Consider the following 27,957-nt stretch of genomic DNA (forward strand, 5'->3'; position numbering starts at 1 on the left):
AATTAAAAACCACACGCAAGCTTCAGCTGTTCCACACACCAATCATACCAGCTCTGTGCCGCCCTACCTTCAGCTGTTGGGCATGACGAACCCTGTGGTCCATGTAGTAGGGCCATGATCTCCTCTAATAAACAACAGCAGGCTCAGTGAGCCAGTAGTAGTGATATTGCAGCTTTGTTTGTACAGCATGCAGTCTAAAACCGTATTTCCTCGCTGGTATATGAGAACATTAAAGCTAAAGAGTGCAATTTGCTCAATATTTCAACTATTACTGGGTTGATTTCCTGAAAAGTGTCAAAACATTGATCTTTTTGTTTGAGCATTTTGAACAGCCAAAAACAGCATTATTGAGTTTTGGGTGTGGCTATGTTTGAACAACCAGTGATAGATGGGCAAATACTCTTTTAAGATTTTAATAATCATATTTTTCCAATTCCATTTAGTGAAACTATAAACTACGGAGATACTGATGACATAATATGAATTTTTTATTTACTACATCAAACATGCAATGCCTAGAAAACAGCTCCAAGTGGACAGGGGAAAGATAATCTAGTTAGCTGCCATCTCACCTCATGTGGGGTCCGATCCAGCTTAGTGCGGATACGACTGCTGGGTTCTTTGTGGTCCTTGCCAATGTGGACCACCTGACCTTTAGCGCTCTTCTTAACCAGGTGCCGCCGCACACCAGGGACATCTTCAAACCTGTGACCTGCGAGAAAGACAGCAAGAAGATGCTGAAATACTAAACCAAGAGTTAAAAACAACAAACAAGTCAGAACAACACTGAATCCATTGCAACACACTAGAAGGTCTGTAAGTATCAGTAACTCAGTGCTTACCTATTCTTGACAATACTGGCTACTTTACACACAATACTGAGCATCCAAACACGGAAACACTGAAAACTCAACTGAGCGGTCACTAGAGCATGACTCAATTTTATGTCTCAAAATGATCTATTGTTTGGTCAAATCGTCCGTATATTCAGCACACACACACATGGGTACAAAAGAGACGTCAAAGGCACAGTTGTAGTGGGCAGTTCTGCACCCTTTGAGAATGTCCACATTCCTGAATCACAGCCATAGATGGTTAGATGTACAGACTGAAAACATGATTTATTCTCAGAAGAATGAGAACAGAAAGGTAAATAAAGAAGTCCTTTATAACCTTAGAAAAAACAGAGAAGGAGCAGAGGAAACAAATACATTTTCCTGCACTCAAAAAACGTCATTGATGATCTATGATCTACTGAAATGCGTAATGAACGTTACTTAATACTGAAAAACAACCAATTACTAATAACCAATATAATGCTGCACTATACAGTATATCTAAAACTATATATATATATATATATATATATATATATATATATATATATATATATATATATATATATATATATACCGTTCAAAAGTTTTTTAAAATATTTTTAAAAGAAGTTTTGTCTGCTCACCAAGATTGCATTTATTTAATTAAAAATACAGTAAAAACAGTAATATTGTGAAATATTATTACAAATTAAAATAACTGTTTTCTATTGGAATATAATATAAAATGTAATTTATTTCTGTGTTGGAAAAGCTGAATTTTCAGCATCGTTACTCCAGTCTTCAGTGTCACATGATCCTTCAGAAATCATTCTAATATGCTGATTTGCTGCTCAAGAAACATTTATTATTATTATCAATGTTAAAAACAGTTGTATACTTTTTTTTCAGGATTCTTTGATGAATAGAAAGTTCAAAAGAACAGCATTTATCTAAAATACAAAGCTTTTGTAACATTATACACTACCGTTCAAAGGTTTGGGGTCAGTAAGAATTTTTATTTTTATTTTTTTGAGAAGAATTTAAAGAAATTAATATTTTTTTTCAGCAAGGATGCATTAAATTAATTTAAAAGTGACAGTAAAGACATATATATAAAATACACACTTCCCATTCAAAAGTTTGGGGTCAGTAGGATTTTATTGAAAAAATAAATAAATAAATAAATCAAATAATTGCTGTTCTTTTGAACTATTCATCAAAAAAAAATGTTTTCACAAAAAACATTCAACATTGATATTAAGAAATATTTCTGGAATATCAAATCTGCATATTAGAATTTCTGAAGGATCATGTGACTCTAAAAATTGGAGCAATGATGAGACTTCTTACTGACTGCAAACTTTTGAAGGGCAGTGTATAATATAATAAAATAAAATATAATATATATTTAAAGTCCCCCTGTGGTGAAAATGTTGTTTTTAATGTTGTTTATATGTCTGTGTGGTTTTTAATATGCTTTAAAACAAACCATGTGCAAATTCATAAATCAACACCATTGCTGAGTATTTTCTCTTTAAAACTGCAGTGATCTAAAGACAGTTTCAAAAACAAGGATTGAAATCGGTGATGTTTCTGAAGTCACAAACTACCTTATAACCATTACATCAATGTGCCAGCGGGCTTTAGCATATCATTAACTATGACCGATCTGAAGCAGGAGAGTCTCAAGAGAATATATCCCGGTATAATTTTCTGTTGATATGAAAAATTGGGTAGATTTAGCAATGTAGCGGGTGTATGATGTATATTACAATGTTATGATGAACTATATGCCTTTCTGAGTTGTTCAAAGTGTTTCTAAGGATACTGATTTTTAGAAGAGAGCTGTCTGACTCCGATGGCGAACGGGAATATGGTTTGTGTAACATTAGCAACAATTATTAGCAGCTGTTTGATAATGTAGTCAAGCAAAAGGCTAATCATATTAATAACCATTATGTGTCCGAAGTTGTAAAGAGCGATACCATTGTGCAGCGTTTACCTCAGTAAGTTGACCGAGTGGATCTCTGAGCTTGTGCGAGTGAGTGGAGGCGGGACTAATTTGCATATTCATGGATCCGCATATATTAAATGAGGCAAGGGTGTAGAGTTACATTCAAGCTATTTTAAGGCATGCATATTTTTTTATTCAGGAAAAAAGATTTAAATATGTCACTTTGGTGATCAAAGATGAGTTTTAAGGGATAAAATTATTGACTACAGGGGGACTTTAAATATAAATAAATGTTAAAACTAATTCTTGTCAAATTTTACACAAACACATACTCTTAATGCCATCCAGGTCAACCGTGGCAAGCATCTGTGCCTCGCTCTCGTCAGTGGGCATGTGTTGGTAGTGTGCGAGCGCAGTGCCCGTCATGTTGCCTGTGCGGCGCCGCTCTTGCAGATCATAGCTGCGGCCGGGCTTAGAGTTGCCGTCTGGAGAACTCAAACTTGGAAACAAACATGGTGCAGACACTCGTCTGCCATTGGGCAGATTACGAACCCAATTTCTGCCCCTGAAGAGTTAACAGAACATGGTTAGAGTGAGCACTTACATTTATGTACTCTTTGTGTGCGCACATGTTCACTTACACGGTTGCTGTAACATCTTCTGGGATGCTGATACTGGTGTGAAGTGTTGAATGGGGTATGATTGACACTTTTCGATGAGGTGAGGCTTTACCGTTCTTTTTTACAGTGGAGTTGGGGTCATCTTCTGATACAAAAAACTGCAGGCCAACATGAGAAAAGGTTTGCAAAGTCATAACATGTTGTGTATGTATGTGTATGAGAGCTCTGATTACCTCTGCCTGCTCGGTGTACGCCTCTGTATCCGTGTCCGGTGTGGTGGTGACATTGCCCTCTCTGTCCTGCTGGCTGCAGGAATCTTCATCCACCTCTTCATCCTCATCATCCTCATCTATCGGGGGAGCTGCTCCCATGGATGAACTCCTCCTCCGTCCTGAGTCCTTCCGCTTCCTCCCGGTCTTTTTCCTCCGGCCCTCTGGGAGTTTTGACAGAGGGTGGTGAATGTGTAGAGAGGTGTGCCGGTGATCTACAAATACCACAAACATGACAGACTTAGATGAGCCTCACTATCGAGCTCCTAAAGGGACATGCTGATGGTCAAAAAAAATCAGACGGCAGGAAAAATTATATTCCAATGGTTTTGTGTTCTTTCACAAAACGTCTGCATTCCCTCACAACATTTTTTTTTGATAATATGAGGTAGGATGAAAAACTATATTTCAGTGCCTAGATTTTTTGGAAACACAATAGTTTTGGGAGAGAATGCAAATGTTTTGTCAGAGACCACAAAGTTTCTCAGTGGAATGCAATTCTTATTATTCTTGAAATAAAATTCATGTTTTTGGTTTTTTTTTCACATTTGGAGATAAATAGCTAAATTCTAGAAATAAAAACAGCATAAACACTGAACAATCACATAAATATTCTCATTTAAAGGGTAAGTTCACCCAAAAATGAAAATTCTGTCATTTATTACTTACCCTCATGTCGTTTCACACCCGACTACATAGGGAGCAATGACACTTCCTCTGTCAAGATCCATAAAGGTACTAAAAACATATTTAAATCAGTTCATGTGAGTACAGTGGCTCAATATTAATATTATAAAGCGACGAGAATACTTTTGGTGCGGCAAAAAAACAAAATAACGACTTATATAGTGATGGCCGATTTCAAAACACCGCTTCAGAAAGCATCGGAGCATTGTAAATCTGTGTGTCGAATCTGCAGTTCGGAGCGCCAAAGTCACGTGATTTCAGCAGTTTGGCGGTTTGACCCGCGATCCGATTCATGATTCGATACACTGATTCATTTATGCTCCGAATCTTCCTGAAGCAGTGTTTTGAAATAGGTCATCACTAAATAAGTCGTTATTTTGTTTTTTTGCCGCACCAAAAGTATTCTCGTCGCTTTATAATATTAATATTGAACCACTGTACTCACATGAACCGATTTAAATATGTTTTTAGTACCTTTATGGATCTTGACAGAAGAAGTGACATGCTCCCTATGGAGGCCTCACGGAGCCATCGGATTTCAACTAAAATATCTTAATTTGTGTTCCGAAGATTAACGAAGGTCTTACGGGTGTGAAACGACATGAGGGTAAGCAAACCCTTTAATATAGTTGTTTATGATAACCAGTGTTGGGGGTAACGTTAACGCATTACAAGTAATGCGAGTTAACGTTACGTAATCAGATTACTTTTTTCAAGTAATTAGTAAAGTAATGCATTACTTTTAAATTTACAACAAAATATCTGAATTACTTTTTAAAATAAGTAACTCAAGTTACTTTGTTTTCCCATTTATTGACTGACAGCTCTCCTGTCCCCATTTTGAGAGAAATCGGGAGTAAGTGCAGAGGTGTTGTGTGCGCCGTGTAAACATGATGTTTAGACTAAATGTGAGCATACATTCTGAGTAACATTTACTTCTTCTCCTGCGTCCTATTCTTCTGTATTCCAGAATGGCAGCACAGCTGAAAGGCTTGTTTTTTTTTAGCTGCGCTCTCTACTGTACAGGAATTTGTGAATTTGCATTTCCTTCAGCCTGAGGCTTATTCATTTCACTTTTGGTGTGAAAGTGCCTTGCTAAAAATAGAACTTTTTTTGTTGTTGTTATAAAAACAAATAAACAAACAAACGGCCCAGCCCAGATGAGGAAAAGTAACCCAAAAGTAACCCATAAAAAGTAACAAAGCAACACAATTAGTTACTTTTTTAGGGTGTAATATTGTAATGCATTTACTTTTAAAAGTAACTTTCCCCAACACTGATGATAATATTCTCTAGACTGAGGCTATAGACCAGACGGATCAGGAGTCAAGCTCTCACACTCAAAGTCTTCCTCGTTGAATGTGCGGTGTTGTTCGATGGGCACGCGCTGGGCAGGCGTGAGGATCTGCTGGAAGCGCTGCACTCCCAGTGCCTTGTTCAAGTCCCCTTCGTCATCGTCATCACATCGCTGGGGGGGAGAATGCACTGCAACCGGCTACACATAACCAGAGAGAAAAATATGAACTTTCATTTCTTTGCAAATAGCTTATATAGCTTGATACCAGTTGCTGTGCAAGAATGCAGACATGCATTCTCAGGTTCTTCAACTTATTTGTATATCACATCCAGGCCAGGCAAATTTATTTTATAGCACATTTAAAGGGATAGTTCACCCAAAAATGAAAATTATCCCATGATTTACTCACCCTCACACCATCCTAGGTGTATATGACTGTCTTCTTTCAGTCGAACACATTCGGAGATAAAAATATCCCAGCTCTTCCAAGCTTTAAAATGGTAGTGAATGGAGGTCAGGATTTTGAAGCCAAAAAAAAGTGCATCCATCCATCATTAATATAATCCATACGGCTCCAGGGGGTTAATAAAGGCCTTCTGAAGTGTTTGTGTAAGAAAAATATGCATATTTAAAACCTAAACTAAAATAACTAGCTTCTGTCAGACGGCCATACGCATACTGTGCAAGTCGACTTGCGCCACAAGAGCAACCCCTGATGCGATGTTTGACGCAGGATGTAGGAGTAGCGTAAGCTTAGACCCCTCTCGTGGTTCAAACAAATAGGGCTGTGCAACAAACTCAAGTTCCTTTTCTCTTATATCGAAATCATCCAATATTTCTCTTTAAAATTTCTTGTTTTAGACTTATAATTCATTTTCTTTTGTTTTGCTCTATCCTCTGAGCTTCCGTGTTTGTCACTGCGTCATGCGTCGGGTCAGAGGTTACTCTTCCCCCACTAAATCGATGTGTACGGCCGTCTGCAGGAAGCTAGTTATTAGAGTTAATAAAGTTTTAAATATGGATATTTTTCTTACAAAAACACATCACTTCAGAAGGCCTTTATTAACCCCTTGGTTTATGGATTGTATTTATGATGGATGCATTTCTTGGGGGCTTCAAATCACGCCCCCCGTTCACTACCATTATAAAGCTTGGTCGAGCCAGGATATTTTTAAATATATATCTGATTGTATTTGTCTGAAAGAAGATAGTCATATTCACCTAGGATGGCTTGAGGGTGAGTAAATCATGGTATCATTGTCATTTTTGGGTGAACTAACCCTTTAATACACATTGGTAATTCAGAGTGCTTTACATAAAATTATTTAAACATGATCATCTAATAATCAGATGCATAGAAAAAACATTTAAAATATATTAAACACAAATAAGACGAAAAGAGAAGAACATAAGATGATACTTTGTATAAATCTAATATAAATAAGATTATACAGAAGACATTCTAAAGGAATGACCAATCTAAGGAAATTCCATCTGATAAATAACTTAAGTGGGAGATTTTATAAATAAAGTCTCCCACTTACCACTATGGTAAGAAAACAAATAAAAGTCCCTTTTACACTAACACTGAAAAAGATTTTTTTTTAAAAACAACAACTTTAAAATAGATCTTTCCAAATGCTTTAATGTACAATATATCACCACTGCTTCTTGTAATATTCAATAAACAAGCTTTTTGGTCCATACTTATCAATACAGTAATGGCATACAGTAATACAAGGCATTAAAATAATGTGGTAAAACAAGGGCTCAAGGTTTGCCTGGTTAGCCCCTGCTGGTATATGCACAATCTGGCTCCAAAATCCACTGACCGTCCACCATTCAAAATTACCTGTGCATTCTGATGAAATACATTATTTTGCAACACATGAATTGCAAATATTTTGTTATATTATAGTAGGTAGTTTAGCAGTTGTGATATTTTCTTCTGAAAGAATGAAATGTACTTTTAAATTTTACAATTTGCCTTAAAGAAAACTTGCATTTAGAATTGAGTTCTCATGAGAAAAAACTTCCAGGGGTCTTGCGCCACCCAATTAACTGCCAATGACATAAAAGTAAATGCAAATGGATGGTTTTGCAGGTATTTCACAGTAAATTCCATATCAATATACGTTTATGGACATCCATTCTCCTTCGCTCTCTCTCTACACACTCATTCTCTCATTCCGTGTCTTCTCCCCCGCTGTCTGTGGTATGCTATCCTGAGGATAAACTGAGGCTTGTGGTCTTGTGCTCCATTTAATTCAGTGTTTTGACAGGGGGGCCACTCTCCGGGTAAAACCAACATGTCCACAGATACCAGGCTCTGGCATACAAACGCTCAATCAAGACACAGCATCCTGTAGCTCATCCCACCTATGCCACAGAGAGTGAGTCAGCACTCCTACAGCCACTCACAGAGGCTGTTGCTCAAGTAGATCATGATTAATGTGTTGACGACACAAATGAAGCATTGTCTTACTCATAGGAGGCTTGCTGGTTAGCCTTGTTAAGAAGCCTGGTAAGACACCAGCATACCAATTACCAAATGCTGTGGACCAGAAACCACAATATGCTGTAGTGACCAGCTGATCTTGTCAACTGTTTAGACAGTCATGACGCTGAAAGGTATCTGCAGTGTATAACCATAGCAACCATATACTAGGTAGCTGTCAAGAAAAGGAAGCAGAGGATGTGATATCACGAGTTACAAGTAATCAGACACTTATCTACACCCCCAGCCTCAGACATCCTCGGCCATATCTATAGTCATATCCTGATCACTTACACGCATCATCTTCTTCCTATTTGAAGAACAACCTGTCCTTAAGACAATATGATGCAGTCATACAGTTAAGTTGTATTGACCTTTAGTTAGAGAACAGTCTGAACAGAAAACGTTCATGCACACAGTATACAGGACTATGATATAATTATAGAAGCATATTGAGATGTCGTTTCAAGTGGATTTTTATGGAGTCAAGTGGATTTTTAAAGGTGCCCTAGAACCAGTTTTTACAAGATGTAATATAAGTCTAAAGTGTCCCCTGAATGTGCCTGTGAAGTTTCAGCTCAAAATACCCCATAGATTTTTTTAAATTAATTTTTTTAAGTGCCTATTTTGGGGCATCATTAACTATGCACCGATTCAGGCTGCGGCCCCTTTAAATCCCCTTTAAATCCCCAGTCTCGAGAGAAGCCAGGTTATCACAGTATGTTTTTCTGTTAATATGAAAAATCATGTAATTTTGGCAATATGGCAGGTGTATGATGTATATTAAGATGTTATGATGAACTATAAGCCTTTCTTCACTGATGTTCTGAGTTGTTCTTAAAGTGTTTCTAAGGATACTGAATGTGTGAATGTGAACATGGTTTGTGTAACATTAGCAACACATTATTAGCTGTTTGATAATGTCGTCAAGCAAAAGGCTAATCATATTAATAACCATTATGTGTCCGAAGTTGTAAAGAGCGATACTATTATGCAACGTTTACCTCAGAAAGTTGACCAAGTGGATCTCTGAGCTTGTGCGAGTGAGTGGAGGCGGGGCTAATTTGCATATTCATTGATACACATATATTAAATGAGGCAAGGGTGTAGAGTTACATTCAAGCTATTTTAAGGCATGACGAATTTTTTTCCCAGGAAAAAAACTTTTAAATGTCATTTTGGTGATCAAAGATGAGTTTTAAGGGATAAAATAGTTGACTACAGGGGGACTTTAAGCGTTGTTCACACAAAGTTTTTGCAGTGTAAATATGCGCTAGATGGACTTTTTTTTTTTTATTCCACTGCCCTGCATCTTGCATTTTTAACACAAAAAAAAAAGAGATTTAGTGTGAATGGCCGCTTTTACAGTATGTCTTGCACCATATCCTGATCAGTCACAGCTCAATAAAGCAAAAGGCAATAAAAGGTATATGTTAATTGGAGTTTTTGTCCTAAACATGACCGCACAAGCGACACTACACTCTAAAAACAAAACTCAAGTTGGGTTAAAGACCCGACCTCCTGGGTAGTTTTATTTAACTCATCTATTGTTTAAAAATTCTATATTAAAAATCAGACACATAATTACTAGAAGCAACAGTAATAATCAAAAGGTGAACATTTATTAAATGTTTATTATTTAATTATTATTTATTAAACATGTTCATTTATTAAACTTATTAATTTCCTAATATTAATACTGTTCAATTCATTTTGGGGTTCATTTTAATTGAAAAATATAGTCATTTTTAAACAATAATTGAGTTAAATAAAACTATCCAGCATGTTGGGTCAAACATTTAACCCAACCGCTGAGTCAAAACAACCCAAATGCTGGAAATGTAAATGTTTGTCCATTTTTAACCCAACTTGGATTGTTTTTAACCCAGCATTTTTCATATTGTAGATTTTGTCATGGAGCTCCATCTACTCTAGAACTGATTGTGCTGCATCACGTCTCATTTTTGTTTTGTGACAGGCTAATAGCACGCAGCTGGAAACTTGTCACGACCCCGTTTAGGACACGGTACACATACTTCTTACCTCGCCGAAGGCACCAAGTCAGCTACTGGTGCCCCAGGTGCATGAGGCTCCTGTAAACACACACTCACATTCCACCTCCTCAAATCCATCTGTCTCTGATTTGGCTCCATCATGGACACCTGACTCAAATATTTCTGATATAACTCAAAGTATTGTGTTCCTGAATAGTGAATTCTCTACACAGGGTTTCTTTTTTTTTTTTTTTTTTTTCAAAGGATGAAATGTGATGCTCCTGTCACTTCACTTTCATCCCTCCATCTACACAGAGAGAACCTCATATTGACTTACATTTTCCCACAGAAGTGTCATTGCCTCTGTGAGATCTGAGCACCGTTTTTATATCGGGAACAAAGCTCAGACTGAATGAGCCAAAATCCTGCAGAAATACATGATCGTTTTACCAGAAAATGACTTCACACACACAATCAGCTGGTGACTTTTCTTTAGCTCTTTTTTGTCATCACAAAAACCCCAGAACTTCTGCATAATCTTCAAACACCATCATGTAATCAGGTATTAAAATTACGTTTCAGGATGTTCCGTTCCACCCACTAGGCTATGATCATCATAGCCTAGATATTTATTTCAAGAGCCATTTCCTGTGACAACTTCCACTTTATGTATGAAATTATATAATAAACTGATATTATCCTTTCATTTTTTGAAGAATGTTAATCAACTGGGCTGAATTTGTTTTCTATATTTACTAAAAAATAAGATAAATTCACTTTTGCAAAATATATTAAGACCTGTTTTCACAAAACATAACTTGAATTCTCTCACTGGCAAATTTTTTAATTTTTTTAAAATAAAGATCATTTTAAAAAATGTAATACATTTTATTGACTACACTTATGCATATAAGTCTACACTTATGTTTGAAATTAAGGAAATATACATTTTGACAAAAAAACTGTTTCAGAAAAATGATGAAATATTTTAAAATTAATAATCTAGGTTAGAAAAATGTCAATGGGGTATAAGAAAAGTAAAAACAAGTCTTAATTTGTTACAAAATTTGCTTCTGATGCAAATGTGTCTTGTTTTAAGGATGTTTAGCTGTTTTTACTAGGGGAAAACAAGACAAAAATTATATTTGCATTGTGTATCTTGTTTGCAATCCTTGTTTCTCTGTATCTGTATTGTATTTCATCAGTATGTGTTTTCACTGCAACACTGATATATGACCTAATACATTTAGGCCTGGTTTCACAGACAAGGCTTAGATTAGGCCAGGATTAAGCCTTAGTTCGATTAGGGCATTTAAGTAGCTTTTATAAATGTACCTTAGAAAAAAAACATTACTGGTGTGCATCTTGCTACAAAACAATGGCACATATTTTAAGATATGTCAGTGCAAGTTGCTTTCATTTAAAACAGCTCAAACATGCATTTTAGTCTGGGACTAGCTTAAGACTTGTCTGTGAAACCGGGGGTTAAAGTTATAATTACAATCTTGTTCCATAACTATATGCCTAACAATCATCCACTGTTCAGATGATTATTTAAGGAGCTATTATGTACCATTATTCACACTGAAAAATCAATAAGGGTTTTATTGATATTAGGTTTGAATTCTCGATTGTCACTGCTGAGAGCCCCTGTACCCACTTTGAGCGTAAGCAGGAAGTCCATCAAGACATGAGGAGCGGAAAACCACCCAGATGAAGGCTAATAAAAACACTAGTTTCATATTTAAAAATATTTAAAAACCAAGACGCAATCTGCACAATTTGTCTTCATCACAGCTGTATAATGGCACAACATGTTCCTAAAATGTAAATTGATTTCTGGGAATGGCACATTAGGCGGCTCTGTCTCCATAGTTACACAGATTGTTTTTAAATCTTATTCTAGTACATCAGACCCCTGGAGGATAAATGGCAATTGTTTCAATAAGTGATCTGACCACTGCTAGAGTCTCTACAAATCAGCAGAACAGGTACTTAATTATGTCCCTAAACACATATAAAACACGCCCGCACAACAATCACCCATTGCTGAAAATAAACCAAACCGGTGCATCCGAACGTCAGCAACTATTTACGCCACAGAGTTCCTCCATTCCAAAGAAAACACAAAGTTGAAAAAAAACAGATTCATTAAACAATCCTGATATGAATTCTTACAATAACCAGATTGATTTTCAACGAACACATAACATTGCAACTACAAAATGACTTGCTGTTGAGCTGTACTTGAGGGGCTGCACGCCAAAAACACACACAACGGACCAGTGTAGTCAGATTCACAAACAAAAGGACTCTTATGAGTCTGCTCTTTTTAGTCAATCAAAAACATATACAGTTGAGCTCAAAAGTTTACATACCCCTAGCAGAATATGCAAAAATGTTAATCTTTTTAACAAAATAAAAAGGATCATGAAAATTGCATGTTATTTTTTATTTAGTACTGTCCTGAATAAAGTATTTCACATAACAGATGTTTACATAAGGTCCACAAGACAAAAAAAATAGCTGAATTTATAAAAATGAGCCCGTTCAAAAGTTTACATACCCTTGATTCTTAATATCGTGTGTCGTTACCTGGATGATCTACAACTGTTTTTTTTGTTTGTTTGTTTTTTTCAGCCTTTCCAGCAGTGACTGTATGATTTTGAGATCCATCTTTTCACACTGAGGACAATAGAGGGACTCAAACACAACTATTAAAAAAGGTTCAAACATTCACTGATGTTCCAGAAGGAAACACGATGCATTAAGAGCCAGGGATGTAAACTTTTTGAATTGGATGAACAGGATAAATTGCACTTTGCACTGTCTTCCGGGAAACATGCAAGTATCTTCTGTAGCTTCTGAAGGGCAGTACTAACTGAAAACATATGATCTTTAAACAAAATAAGAAAAACTTGCACATCATTTTCACCCCCTGACTCTTAATGCATCGTGTTTCCTTCTGGAGCATCAGTGAATGTTTGAACCTTTTTTAAATAGTTGTGTTTGAGTCCCTCTATTGTCGTCAGTGTGAAAAGATGGATCTCATAGCCATACAGTCATTGCTGGAAAGGGTTCAAATATGCAAAAGATGCAGGAAAATCAAAGAATTTGCAGGACCTGAAGGATTTTTCTGAAGAACAGAGCTCAGTTTAACTGCTCAGGACAAACAAGAGACTCATGAACAACCATCACAAAACAAAAAAACAGTCATAGATCATCCAGGTAACGAGACACACGATATTAAAAATCAAGTAAACTTTTGAACAGGGTCATTTTTAAAATAAATTCAGCTATTATTTTGTCTTGTGGACTTTATGTAAACATCTGTTATGTGAAAAAGCTTATTCAGGACAGTGCTAAATAAAAAATAACATGCAGTTTTCATGATCCTTCTTATTTAGTTAAAATGATTAACATTTTTGCATTTTCTGCAAAGGGTATGTAAACTTTTGAGCTCAAATGTACCAGTGACCAATGTAGCCTGATTCCTAAACCAAATGACTCTTATGAGCCGGTTCTTTTCAAAGAATCAAAAACATACAGCGCAACCAGTTTGTAGTCGGATTCTCGAACAGAATGACTCTTTATGATGAAGTTCTTTTATGAATAGTTCAAAAAGACGATTTAGCTGTTTGAATCAGTCTGAAACATGGCCCAGTATAATTTACAGCAGGAATGCCTTACAAAGTAATCAGGGTCATTGTAAACCTGCCCAAACATTTAGTGTGTAACAGGCAGGGATGCACATAACTTTTTTGTTCTGTGCCCGGTTGCATAAAGCACCTTAAGTGTAATTTTCCCTTAAGATCGCCCTTATGTTTCCCTTAAACTTAAGGGTGTTGCAGAAAATAACCGTTAAGTATTACTTAAGGGTTTGTTTAGGTGAAACGTCATAAACCCTAAGAATTTCCCTTAAGTATGTATTTTTCACTTAAGTAATCCCTTAAAAAACCGTAAGTGTTGCATAAAGCCCCTTAACCGTCATTTCCCTAAGTATAACATAAGGTTAGGAAAACTTCACCTTAAGTGTTACACGGAGTGAGCAGGTTCAATCCAAGTCTTATAACGAGACACGATCGACCGATTTATATGATAAACAAATTGTACTTTAGCGGTTTATTCACATAAACATTGATGAGATCACATATCTTATATGGTCAACGGAAGCGCAAACGTGCGCGCATCACACGCAAAAACAAACCTCATTGGTTCTTGCGCGCAAGTTTGAGCTTCCGACACAGCCGTGATCATATGGATGTTTTTCAATAAATGGACATAAATGATGAGAGAATATTAAAAATATCTTTATTTGTTATCCAAAGATGAATGAAAGTCTTATGGGTTTGGAACGACACGAGGGTGAGTGAATGACGGCAGAAATCTCAATTTTGAGTAAACTATATTTGAGTTTCTCGTCTGGTCGTTCTCTTTCATATTTGGTTTTCTTTTTTGTTTTCCTTATCCATCTTATGTTGTTTTCTGTGAAAACTTACCACGATATGTATTAACAAATAATGTGTCCATGGCAACAGTAGAATTTTATAACGGCAAAACCTGGGACGCTGTCGTGAAACACTTAATGGTTTCCCTTACCTAAGTGAACAGTTTAAGAGATTATATGCAGCACCCTTAGGCTAAGTCATTCCCTTAGTTAAGGGGAAATCACGTCTTAAGTGTCATACTTAAGGGAAAACTTAAGGTGCTTTATGGTTTTCAAGGGAGCACCTGGAGATGTTGCTTGGTACTCACACTTTGCTCTCCTCGCTGTCTTCTTTTCTCTCGAACATGGCAGATGATGATAATGATGTTTTTTGTTTGTTTGTTTGTTTGTTTTATTAACATTAATGACACAGACGACAGCAAAAATATTAGGCTGCTGTCACTTTAAGACGGAATGCACACACAGACTGAATATACTGACACACATCCGGTTCACAAACTGTTCACTAATGACAATCAAAACAGGTATTGTGACATCATTTTGTGTGTATGTGTCCCTTCAAGTGAAAGTAAACACGAAAGAGGAATCAATTCGGTGTTCCAGCGCTGTCTGAAAGCGCCCTTCTTTCTCTTTCTCTGCGTGCACGCGCTTCGGGCGTGGCACAGGTAAGAGCCTGCGAGTCCCGATTTTCGCCTCTTCTTCCGCTTTTAAAATCGTTTGAATGTGTTAATTGGCGAGACAAAGCACGTCCAAATGATAAACTTTCACTCTATGATGGTTAAACTTAGCAGTTAATCCGCGAATCACATGCGCGCTGAACCGTTGGACCTTATCGGTACGGATCCATACGGATTAACTGCCCTAATAATTAAAGAACACACTTTTCATCATGATTGCTATCTTACCAGAGATAGAGAAATATCCTACTTCAGTAAGTAAAGTGTCCCTGTGAACCGGTCCCCAAAAAATGTTGGTACTCAAAAGCGCTTCCCTCCATGTTTTCTCATGTTGCGCATCGTTTTTTTTTTTTTACCACGCATGCGCACCTGCGCACCACTTATGTGCACCCCTGGTAATAGGGCTGCCCCCTAATAGTCGACGAAAAGAGGCTTAGCCGACCAAAAATGGTATTAGACGGTTAGTCACAAAACTCCACAAGAAGTGGCGAAATCACGCAGTCTGTGACGGACAGATTGTTAACTGCAGGAAATCCAAACATTCATTGTTCATCGACTTCAAATATGGCTTATCACTTGAAACATGTAAGAAATAACAACATTACAAGTCCTCTTGCTCTAACGTTAACCTAGATAAATGTGTGTTATTATTTAGCGCATATGGTGCTTGTGTGGAGAGCGCGCTTACTGCATGACATGGCGGCGCCGGTGCGATCACTTGCATTTAACATATAAATATTCTGTCATTTTTGGTCATACAGATAAAAATAATCAAACAACATTTTATTTCAGCTTAATGATCATCATAGCCTAAAAATTAAAACTTGAACAAGATAAAATTTCTCACCAAATGTCTTGTCAAGCCTGCGGCTGAAGATACATCATTGGCATCCTGAGGGTCACTCATTGCTTATGGTCAGGTTTGTGGGTGATGCTGTAAAGTGCTCTGGCTTTAGCCCTTTTCTTTTTCACTCAGACTCAACTGGGAACTTTCGGGCAGCATAACCTGATGTGACACATAGAAAAAGAAAATATGCTTGGTTAAAAGTTCCATGCAATGTCTTAGAGACGACCTTTATTTTTTCCTCACTGCGCTTGTTTTTTGTAGTTTATTCAGAAATGCAGCACTGAGAAATCTCTCAATTCTGAAGAGATTGCTTGGCTTCAATGGCCATTAAAACCTGTCCATTTAATGGCTTTAAAGCCCTAAAGTAAAGATCCATATAGTTAAATAGTAACATAAATGATCAATTCTGTGAATAGCGGTAAATGCATATTGCTGGAAGTCTTTTAAGGAACCAACAGAACTATTTTTCTTATATGGCATTTCACTCGATAGTAATGAGAGTAAACCACAAAATAATTTGTACTCATATAAACGATTGCAACATCACATATATGCACATTCTCAAGTTTAAAAATAAGTTCTCAAGGGTAAAATATAAATCATATTTCCAATGATAGGCATTTCCCCATCCAAGTTGGAAACCCAAGAAGACCAAAGGCTGAAAGATGTGCTTTTCGATGCTACATTTTATCTTCAAATTGATGTTTGTATGCTGCATTCGAGGGATATTCAGACACTGTAAATCTGTCTGAGCATCAGTCAACAACAAGGTCAAAGCTCATATACAATATCACAGTTGCAGCATCTCAAACTGGCCAGGTGACAGGAAATTCTGTAACATTTCTAAATGGAAAACACCAAAATTAGAAGCCACATCCTTATTCAAATCGATACAGATGTAGGTGTAAGGTCACAGTATGTGAAAGGTCAAAGAATTCATTTCTTCCGACAGAACCATCAGTAAAATATTCCACTTATAAAGGAGTGGTAAACAATGAGCATTTACAAAAACAAAAACAATGTGGTGATTTAAGAGAGAGAGAGAAAGAGAGAGAGAATAACATCGGAATACAAACAACTTCTAAAGAATAATTCATACCTGTGAAGGCCTAAATATGAGGACACTAAAAACATTGCCACTGCAGCCAAAGCGTGTCTGCTCAAGCAGCTTATCTACTTCCCCTGACTCTTTCTTAAAGTTTCCTGTGGCACCCTCCATTCAAAGGTTAAGTAAAGTGTGTGACGTTGGTGAAGCATGCAAATGCCTAAACAGAGAACACTCTTTTCAAGGCTGAGTAGTTATAATAGCTGGAGTTCATGTGCACTGTTTCCTTTATTATTAGGACATAAATTGTCTTCAAAGCTTTATCAAGAAAAAGTTTTACAAATGTCATTTGCATCAATGTACCATGTTAAAGTGTGCAATGATATTGTTCAGAGATGTGTTGATGATATGACCTAATTTTGGTGAAGGTGCCCTGTTCGTGAACTTGTACTTCATTGCCCAGTTTCACAGACAAGGCTTAAAGGTGCAATAGTTGATTCTCTACAGGAACATTTTTTGTTATGCTGGTTGAAAGTCTCCACATATCCTGATAGCAATCACTATGTTAATGTCATTTCATCTGTGGAAGGCGTAGGATCATAAAATGTTTGTTCAATTATTCGGTCCGAATAAAATGATGGCATTTGTTCTTGCCAGTCAACGTGTGTTTGCATACCACTGCCGAGCCATCACACGTCATCAGTGCGTTCACGTATGCTGTGCAGACAGCGAGAATGGCAGGCAAACAGCAACAACTTTAGTTTAGTAGTACTGATACTGACTGTACTGTAAAGTTTTCTCACCGGTGAATGACACATGATGTAATCGTTGTCTCTGTTCGTCTCGCTTCTGGTCTGTGTGCGTTCATGTGTTTTGGAGGAGGCTTTGGATGGCGATTTGAAGGGAGGGTGGGATTGTATGCTTTCAATGCTAGCAGGCTAAAGTAAGCATTTCCCAGATCACTTATTACACCTTTAAAGGGGTCCTTGATTAGGATTTCACTTTTTAACTTTAGTTAGTGTGTAATGTTGTGTAAACATTTTCTTGGGTTGGTGACATCACTAACCCTAATATTTACATAAACCCCGCCCCCGAGAACATGCAACAAAGGGGGCGAGGCCATGTTGGGCTGCTTTAGAGAAGAGGAAGGGTTGTTGTAGTAGAGTGTTGTTGCCATGCTGTCATTTTACGCTGAACTGCTTCACAAACGAGGGTCAATTCAACACTGGATTTGCACAAAAGATTAACATGACGGCACATGCTAGTCGATGAGTTGAATCAACTCCACAGCAACTACATAAATTTATCCACTAACCATTCAGAAATGTCCAGTTGCATTCTATAAGTTGTAACTTCTTCCAGAGTCTCTCCATCAGTGTCGACTCCGGTTTGAACAATATAAGGCTGAGCACCGTTACTGACAATCCTCATTTTGGCTGCGTGAGATTCTCCAGCTTTGTTGTTGAGCAACCGAAGCGCGAGCTGTTAAAGCTCCACCCTCTTCTGGAAAGCTCATTTGCATTTAAAGGGACACACAAAAATGGCGTGTTTTTGCTCACACCCAAATAGGGGCAAATTTGACAAGCTATAATAAATGATCTGTGGGGTATTTTGAGCTGAAACTTCACAGACACATTCTGGGGACACCAGAGACTTATATTACATCTTGTAAAAGGGCATAATAGGTCCCCTTTAAGACTAGTCGCAGACTAAAATGCATGTTTGAGCTGTTTTACCTGAAAGCAACTGGCACTGACATATCTTAAAATATGTCAGTGCCAATGTTTTGTCTCAAGTTGCACACCAGTAATTTTAAGGCACATTTATAAAAGTTATGTAAATGTCCTAATGTAACTAAGGCCTGATCTTGGCTTAGTCTAAGCCTTGCCTGTGAAACCAGGCCAATATATGTTAAACTGAAGCTTTTTAAATATCTTGCTTTAATGACACTAGTATTCAAGCTGCATTAACTCCACATGTTTGCGACCATGTTGTCCAGCATGATTTAAGCTTCATGCACTTTAATAGAAGGAAATCTGACTTTTTATACAAAGTTTACATGGTCAGTTTGAAAAATTTGCTTTTTTGATTAGTGACCAAGAAATATTGTACGATCTCAGATATTTCACAGCATTTCTTTGCTTAATTTTGTTTTAATTTAAAATTCGATAACATCTGCTTTATGTGCAGATTTAAATTAAAAAAGATTTCCAATGTGTGCTCATACTATAATATACTGTTTCTCTCAACGTTTCTTTGTTTTATATGTGCCAAACTCATTATATCTGTTTGTTTTATGACTGCTAAATCTTTCTTTTCATTTAGGTTTAAATAAAATGCCTGGATTTTCAATGTATCCTCAGACTTTTGGGTGCTATTGTGTTTGCACTCTAAAGGTGACTGAGGACAGTGATTCAGCAGAGATGCTCTCCAGAGACTATATGAACATCCACACTGTGAGAGGCTTATTCTTATGCTGCTCAAATACCACCACCATGTAAATGTTAAATACAGAACTGTGTGATATAAATTACAGTTTCTAACAAAACGGTATAATAATGCAGTTCTTTACAGCATGCAATCACATAACATTGCCTATTGCTTTGTGATTTGTGCTATTTGCCTGTCTGGTGACACCAGACAGTCAGAAATAGAAAAAAAAATGTCAGAGCCATGTAGACACTCAACATTGCATTGCAAAGCACTATCTTTAGATCAATTTATACTTACATGTATTCAAGCTAAAGCTATATATTTGATCAGCCCTGGAAATCAAACCCAAAATCTTTATGTTGCTAGCTACTGTTTGAGCTAGATTTGTTCGAAAATGAGAAAAAGCAGCGTAAATCTTTCAGTATTTCAGCCCATTATAAGAATCACTGAGTCATGATCTTAATCTGGGCCAAAGTCATTGTTGCTCTGATACCAAGTGTAACTTTAGATCCTCATCTTCACTAGGCTGGACACAGACAGAGGATGAGAGACCAAAGAGAAAGAGAGAAAGTGCCACATTCCTGATAATCACATTCCAATCAAACAAAAATCAGGCAAAAACATCATTACGATTCTTTCAAGCATATTTCTAAGCGTATCATTCCTCTCTCCCTGATAGTGTGGATGAAATTGAAAAATTCCAGCAGGAAACACTTTGTAAGACAGGAAGGGCTGCAGTTATATTTTCAGCAAAATACAACTGCAAACACTTTGTGAGCCTGTTCTTCTACAAAAATATGAACATACCCTGTATAAAATGAATATCCAACAGACATCAAACCAATGACTAAAACTTTTTTTTCCTGTGAAACACATAAGAAGGTATTTTGAAGAGTGTCCTTTTTTTGTCCATATGATACAAAATGGTTTGGTTACCAAAATTCTTCAAAGTATCTTCTTTTGTGTTTCCGCAGGGGGGGGGGGAGTTTGGAACAACATGAAGGTGAGAGTAATGATGAAAGAATTTTCATTTTTGTGTGAGCTATCCCTTTAACTAGACATGTTAGAGAGAAAAAAAGCTTTGCCACTAACAGAGAAACACTGACTTACCTCAGAATGCTCACTGCAGGCAGACTACAGCTACAGCAGTCATTGTAGTGTGATGGCAAAGACCCACTGAAGCCAAACAGCCACCGAAAGACAGAGAAAGAAAAAGACACAGAGAAGGAGGAGGGACAGGAGGTGAAAAAAGGCAGTGATTGGAGAACAGAAAAGCTGTTCTGGAAGTAGAAGCACACTACCCTTTTACCCCAACCTCTCTCTCTCTCTCTCTCTCTCTATCTGTCACACACACATTCTGTTCACTTCCAACCTTGAGGCACCCACTGATAGCTGTCCCTCCCCCCTCGATTAAGTTTCCTCCTTTAGCCCTCTGACAAACATGTGACCGAGGGGACATGACTCAACAATACGGCTCTATGGCCTAAACTCCAGGAATCATTTGAAAAAGACTGAGATACACTCATCCAAGTGCTCTGTTAGACATCTGTGGATATAATTAATATATGACCATGCATGCTTTTATTATAGGGTGCGGAAAAGCGACACTTTTTAATTGCATATGCATTGAACAAAGTTGATTTTTCTATTAAACAATTTTGACTATGAAAGAATAGCAGGGTTGGACACAAAATCTGAAATGTGTCACCATCATTTTTCACAACCCTTATGAAAAAGAAATAAACTTCAAGTTCATTTTACTTAAGTAATGTTCAAGTATATTTTTAAGTATGCTTTATGAAGTACACTAATATCAATGTACTATTTCAATACTGCTTGGGACTAAATTGGCCGACTTTCAGGTATATAAAAGTATAAGTTTAAGTGTACTATAAGTGTAACAGTAAGAAACTTTAAGTGCACAACTAGTTCACATCTACGTTTCTCAAATGTACTGCATCTGTACTATAAGTGAACTTATAAAGATACTAGTAGTTTACTATTTTAATACTTATAGTACATTTTTTAGTTTATGAAATTACACTTTGAAGTGTACTCTCAGTAAACTAAAGGGCTTTAAACGATACCAGATGAGTAATAAGGGTCTTATCTAGCGAATCGATGGGTCATTTTCGAAAAAAATACAACCGTTTATGCTTTATAAACAAAATATCGCATTGAACGTACTTTCCGCTTCCGCATTCTTCATAACGCTTATGCTGAATGTCCTACACCTTCCCTATTCAAGTTACGGAAAAAAACGAAACTGGCGCCGCGTTCGTTCCGTAAGTAGAATAGGGAAGGCGTAGAACATTCAGCGTAAGCGTTATGAAGAATGCGGAAGCGGAAGTAAGTTTAGCAGCAGCGCCAGTCTCCGCCGCCGAGCCCTCAGCTCCAGCCGCCGCCGAGCCAGCTGCTCCAATTATGAACTTTGTAAAGACTGTTTTCCCTCCCTGCCTCCCTCTCCCGCCTCCCATGTGTGTCTTCACTGAACCTTCACCTCAAGCCCCCTCGCCCAGATCTCCACCTCGGACCTCTGGGCGATTACCTTCACCCCGGCTCCAACCTCCCTCTGCTCCACCGTTGCCCATCTGTCCACCAGCTTCACCAGTATCTATCCTGCCTCCACTCACACCTTGTCCACTTGTCAGCCTGCCATCCCCTCTGGACTTCACTCCTCCGTCTCCGCTCCGTCACTCCGTCCCTCGGTTTCTGTTGGCCTCCTCATTCCCCCCGGTGTTCGTTTTGTTGGCTGTCCTCCTGCTTCCACTGCGGCCTTCTGGAGCCCCGGCTGCGCTTCGGTTGGCGGAGCCTACGGTTCCGCCATCACCCGCCAGTCCTTCAGCGACGCCTGGGCTCAACGCCTCGAAGGCTTCGGCTCCTGACCCGCCATGGCTGCCCGCTGCACCTGACCCGCATTTTCGGAGCAGATGCGGATTTCCATGGCTGCCTGCTGCACCTGACCCGCCATGTATGCCCGCTGCATGTCTGCCCGCTGCACTTGACCCGCCATGGCTGCCTTCAGCCCCTGACCCGCCATGGCTTTTGAACCTGCCCTGGAGACCTCCACTCCAGTCTGCTCCTCCCCCTGCACCAGCTTGAGGTCTCCAGGGCGCCCGCCCCCCTCCCGGTTGTTTCATCTACGGCGCGAGGACGCGCCTACCGGGAGGGGGGGGTAATGTCACAGAACCCTTGTTTCCCTGGACTTCATATCCCAAGATCCTCCTGTTCTCCACACCTACACTCACTTCCCTCGTCAGTTCATCATCATCACTCATTACCTGCACCTGGACTCTATTGTCTTCACTCCCTTTATATGGCACTCACTCCCTTCACTCCTTGTCCGTTCTGAATGTTGTTTGATGTGTATGTTGGCTTTCCTTGCCTTTGTTTGATTAAAGTATTGTGTAATTGTGGAAATCCGCATCTGCCTCATCTCTACGCCACCATACCGTAACAATATTTTGTTTATAAAGCATAAACGGTTGTATTTTTTTCGAAAATGACCCATCGATTCGCTAGATAAGACCCTTATTACTCGTCTGGTATCATTTAAAGCACTTGAAGCTGCACTGAAACTGTAATTTTGACCTTCAACCTGTTGGTAGCCATTGAAATCCACTGTAAGGAGAAAAATCCTGGAATGTTTTCGTCCGACTGACAAAAGAAAGACATGAACATCTTGGATGACATGGGGGTGAGTAAATTTATCAGGAAAAGTGTATTTAAAAGTGGACTAATCCTTTAATGTGTGATGATTACGCAAGCAGTCTTCTATCACTTCTTTCAGCTTTTTCTTCTCCTGTGTTTTGATCCAGATTTTCTGTACTAAAAAATGCGTAATAGCGCCCCTACTGTATAACAGTGAAAACAAGGATAGCCGGAAAATTCAGTCAGTGCCGGGGAAAGAGTAAAATAGATTTGAAGTAAATTCATATGTACAGTACCAGTGGATTAACCTACTCAGAATTAGGAACATATCTGTTTTCTTTATAAATCAATATTTTCAGACAGTGTAAGTTTATTAGACAGTATGTGAAACTAGCCTATGTGAAAAAAGTATTTAATAGTCTACTCAATCAAAAGAGTAAACCAGATTGCCAGGTTTTCACAACAAAACCCACCCAATTGCTACTCAAAACTAGCCCAATCGCATTTCAGGGGGTAAAATCCATGTTTTTGGCGGGGTTCCCCTGGTAAAATTCATATTCCAGGCACTAAATATCATGTTATTTGAGGTCGCCTCCACTCATGGACATGAAAAACAACCCGTGACAACAGTGTAAAGTAGCCCAATTCCACAGGAAAACTGCAGACTTGGCAACACTGGAGTAAACACAACTACCTTTCTGTCAGTATAAATCAAGTATACTTAAGTGTAATTTTAAGTAGGCCTATATTTCTGAGAAGTAGCCTGCATAAAGAATGTTTCTGAGAAGTACATAAAGTAGACTGAAAGTATACTTTCTTATTTTTAGTTTAAAAGAAGTATACTTAATATAAGAGCTTCTTTTTCATAAGGGAAAAGATTAAATTGACAATTTAAAGGAATATTCTGGGTCCAGTATGAGCTAAGCTCATTAGACAGCATTTGTGGCATAATGTTGATTATCATTTTGACTAAAAATAATTTATTTCCCTAAAAAAATAAAAAATAAAAAATCTGGGTTTGGAGGAGGCTAATCTATAACCATTAAAATACTCATTGTTTCGATAGTTCATTTTTTTCCTTTAAGAAAAATAAGAGATTTTTTTTTGTGATAGTCAGCACCATGCCACAAATGCTGTTGATTAAGCCTGGAATACTGTTGCTGTTGTATACATTAAACAAATTATTTTATTGACTATTATTCATAATCGAGAGTTAAATTATGAAACAATAAAACATGAAAAGCTCAGTAGCCTTTCTAGCCAAAACAAATGTTTTCAAGCAAGCAAATTCGCATACTTGCTCTATCAGTGGAGATATGCTTTATCCTGCTTATGACCTCAGCGGCCACTGGACGTTACCAAGTCTCGGTGACAAACTGCAGTACAACAGTTTGTGTTTAACTGATTATATGTCCAGCACTGTTCTAGGAAATTTGCCTCATATCTTTATTGTTTCCTAAGGTTATAGTCTTAATTGCAAAATGACGTCTTCATAACGCATTTACCAAAGAAATGTAATCCTAGTCTTGAACATTATGATATAATGGATAACCGAGACCCTGCGATGACGTGAATTCACGGCTGAATTGTTCCACACCATGCAATCCAGCCACTAGCAATGAAATGGTACGTTTTAATTTCATATTACAGGGATGCTATTATAACGGTAAATTATAACTGAACATTGTCATTTCCTGTTTGACCTATGCAGATTTTCTTTTCATAAACACACCCTGATGCCTTCAGCACTCACGCCTGGTTGCGTGGCAGTCAAGGGTTTGGCCGCAAGCTGATTCTGTGTCTGTTTTCTGATTATGGTGCTTGTGAAAGACATGTCCCAGTACAAACCTATGAAAAATCAAAACAATATGCATGAAAATATAGTTATTTAAGTGCAAATGTTATTATGCTGATTAGATTCATCTGTAGAAACAATCTTATTTTTCTATCCACTAGTGTTGTGAAATTACTAATTTTGTTTAGTGCAGTTTTGTGAAGCTGCAATTCAGAATAGTATTATGAAATATTATGCAATGGCTGGCTGAATAAAAACTGGAACTGTAAATTGGAAATATGACAAAAGGGCCAGTAACCGGTGGGCTAATTATGGATAATTAGTGTTTCGGGATAACCATAACCCTGCCAAAAAAAATTTTCAGCTCCAGCAGCTGCGGTGGGAGCAGAAGAAGGGAGGGTGCAGGGTGTTAGAGGGAGTTATTTTTACAGCGACAAATATTTGTTGTTAAGGTCTTCATTTACAAATGGAGGTATCCCAAAAACAAGCCTGTTAATTCCCCATTCAGCAATAATCCATAATGGCAAACTATATTTCTGTATGTTCAGATGAACACTGTTCTGCAAAGTCAAACTGACCTGAAAAAAAATCAATGATCTGGAAACACACAATCATTCATAATTTAATAACAAACCAAGAGAAACTATGTGTACAATGAACAGTGCTGTGTTCCTTGACCATGTTTACGTGCATGCCATTTTCCAATTAAGGTCCAGGACTTTATAAAAAGATATTTTATGCTGCACAGTTATTGGAAAATGATTTAAGAGGATCCCATTAAGTTGACCATGAGCTTTCAAAAAACTGCAGTCCAATTTGACTTTTTTTTCCTTTACCATGCTTACTGCTACTACTCTGCTGTTCGCTCTCGCGCTGCTTACTCATATATCTAGTTTAAATGTCTCATTTGCCGTCATATTGCCAAACGCTCTTCCAGAACGCGTTTTGTAGGCTACAGTCACAAACCGAGTCAAAGCACGTGCCTGTCGAGCAAATCAACTCGTTTCATGTCATTTGTTTGGTCTGGGAAACGAAACGCGCAGGAAAACGTGGACATGCGGCATTCAGAGGTTTTGTATCTGCTATCTACACTGCAAGCGACGCGACAAAACTACGAGGCTCACATTATTGTCGTTAAACGATCAATACGGCATTATTTACAATTGACATCACGCGCTTGTAGAACACGCAGTTTGTTATTAGCAGCGTCGCGTCGCTCGTCGCGAGCAGTGTTTACCGGGTGTGCTAAATATGAGGACATTATGCAGAGCTCAAACGATTACCGACCTCATCACTTGTCTGCACTTGATGTACCGTGCGAAGAAAACATGTTAAATGTTAAATAAGCCCCAACAATATAGCATGAGCTGCACGCTCCGTCAACTTCAGTCAAATATTGACCATGACTAGAATTCACAACAAGTTAATGAAACGACCGGTTGAAAAGGGATCTGAAGGTTGAGCATCAACCACCTCACAATAGTACATTAAAAAGTAAAAAGACAAGACAACATTTAGCTGTGAAATTGGACCATACTCACTGTAGAAAAGACTATTCCAGTGGTGCACAGCAAGTCTCACCAGACAGGAAAAAAACAGAACTCACCTGTCATGCAAGAGGTGTCCAGTTTTCCAAATGCTAAATATTTGTGCTCTGGTAACAAAAAGATGATGTAGTCGCACTAAGTCAGCTATTAGCTGTCAGTCAGATGGAGAGGGAGGTCTTGGAAACCTTTGCATGCCCTCTCGTGAAGAATCAGTCAAGTTTTTTGTAAAGGGCACTCAAGACTCACTTTATATACAAGAAGTGGTGCATGGTGTGTGCGTGTGATTAATTGGTCAGCTTTTAAATCCCCTGGGGAAGAAGTGCAAAACTTAGGAGTCACATTACAGATGCACAGCACAAATATTAACCTGCAAACGAACAATCATGTACGAACATCGTGTCCGTCGCTCGCTGTGTTGTGGGATAGTCTTGACTTTGTTTTTGATGGAAATGTGGATCTAGAAGGGATAGATCACTTTAAAATTAAAGGGTTAGTTCACTCAAAAATTAAAATTCTGTCATTTATTACTCACCCTCATGTCGTTCCACACCTGTAAGACCTTCGTTCATCTTTGGAACACAAATTAAAGGATTAGTTCACTTTCAAATAAAAATTTTCTGATAATTTACTCACCCCCATGTCATCCAAGATGTTCATGTCTTTCTTTCTTCAGTCGAAAAGAAATTAAGGTTTTTGATGAAAACATTCCAGGATTTTTCTCCATATAGTGGACTTCAATGGAGCCCAAACGGGTGAAGGCTTTAAATTACAGTTTCATTGCAGCTTCAAAACGTTCTACACAATCCCAGATGAGAAATAAGGGTCTTATCTAGAGAAACCGTCACTCATTTTATAAAAAATAATTACAATTTTATACATTTTAAAGGTGCCATTGAACGTTTTTTTACAAGATGTAATATAAGTCTAAGGTGTCCCCTGAATGTGTCTGTGAAGTTGCAGCTCAAAATACCCCATAGATTTTTTTTAATTAATTTTTTTAACTGCCTATTTTGAGGCATAATTAGAAATGCGCCGATTCATGCTGCGGCCCCTTTAAATCGCGCGCTCTCCGCCCCCTCCCAAGCTCTCGACTCTATCACTGCATAAACAAAGTTTACACAGCTAATATAACCCTCAAAATGGATCTTTACAAAGTCTTCATCATACAACATGTCTAATCGCGTAAGTACAGTGTTTATTTGGATGTTTACATTTGATTCTGAATGAGTTTGATAGTGCTCCTTGGCTAACGGCTAATGCTACACTGTTGGAGAGATTTATAAAGAATGAGGTTGTGTTTATGAATTATACAGACTGCAAGTGTTTAAAAATGAAAATAGCGATGGCTCTTGTCTCCATGAATACAGTAAGAAACAATG

The 27,957-nt window shown here is 37.9% G+C and overlaps 1 protein-coding gene across 7 annotated transcripts in view; it reads right to left on the reverse strand.

Moving 5' to 3' along the window:
• The window catches only part of slc4a2a (solute carrier family 4 member 2a), a 43,350-nt gene extending 16,532 nt beyond the window's left edge, over positions 1–26,818 (reverse strand). The window contains exons 1-10 of one of the 7 annotated variants that reach the window (XM_048162609.1): positions 26,638–26,818; positions 24,969–25,084; positions 20,696–20,761; positions 16,108–16,266; positions 5,687–5,843; positions 3,626–3,876; positions 3,414–3,550; positions 3,105–3,337; positions 573–712; positions 68–124 (exon numbers count right to left, since the gene is read on the reverse strand). In XM_048162609.1, coding sequence (XP_048018566.1) covers positions 68–124; positions 573–712; positions 3,105–3,337; positions 3,414–3,550; positions 3,626–3,876; positions 5,687–5,843; positions 16,108–16,167 — 1,035 coding nt within the window. In that variant the 5' untranslated portion in view covers positions 16,168–16,266; positions 20,696–20,761; positions 24,969–25,084; positions 26,638–26,818. Of the gene's footprint in view, positions 1–67; positions 125–572; positions 713–3,104; positions 3,338–3,413; positions 3,551–3,625; positions 3,877–5,686; positions 5,844–15,488; positions 16,078–16,107; positions 16,267–20,695; positions 21,294–24,968; positions 25,085–26,572; positions 26,592–26,637 lie in introns of those variants that run through there. The other 6 variants (XM_048162608.1, XM_048162610.1, XM_048162611.1 and 3 more) reach the window with 6 other exon arrangements.
• Positions 26,819–27,957: the final 1,139 nt, after the last annotated feature.

Source organism: Megalobrama amblycephala, linkage group LG17 (genome assembly GCF_018812025.1).
Source record: "Megalobrama amblycephala isolate DHTTF-2021 linkage group LG17, ASM1881202v1, whole genome shotgun sequence".
In the NCBI taxonomy this organism is placed as follows: domain Eukaryota; kingdom Metazoa; phylum Chordata; class Actinopteri; order Cypriniformes; family Xenocyprididae; genus Megalobrama; species Megalobrama amblycephala.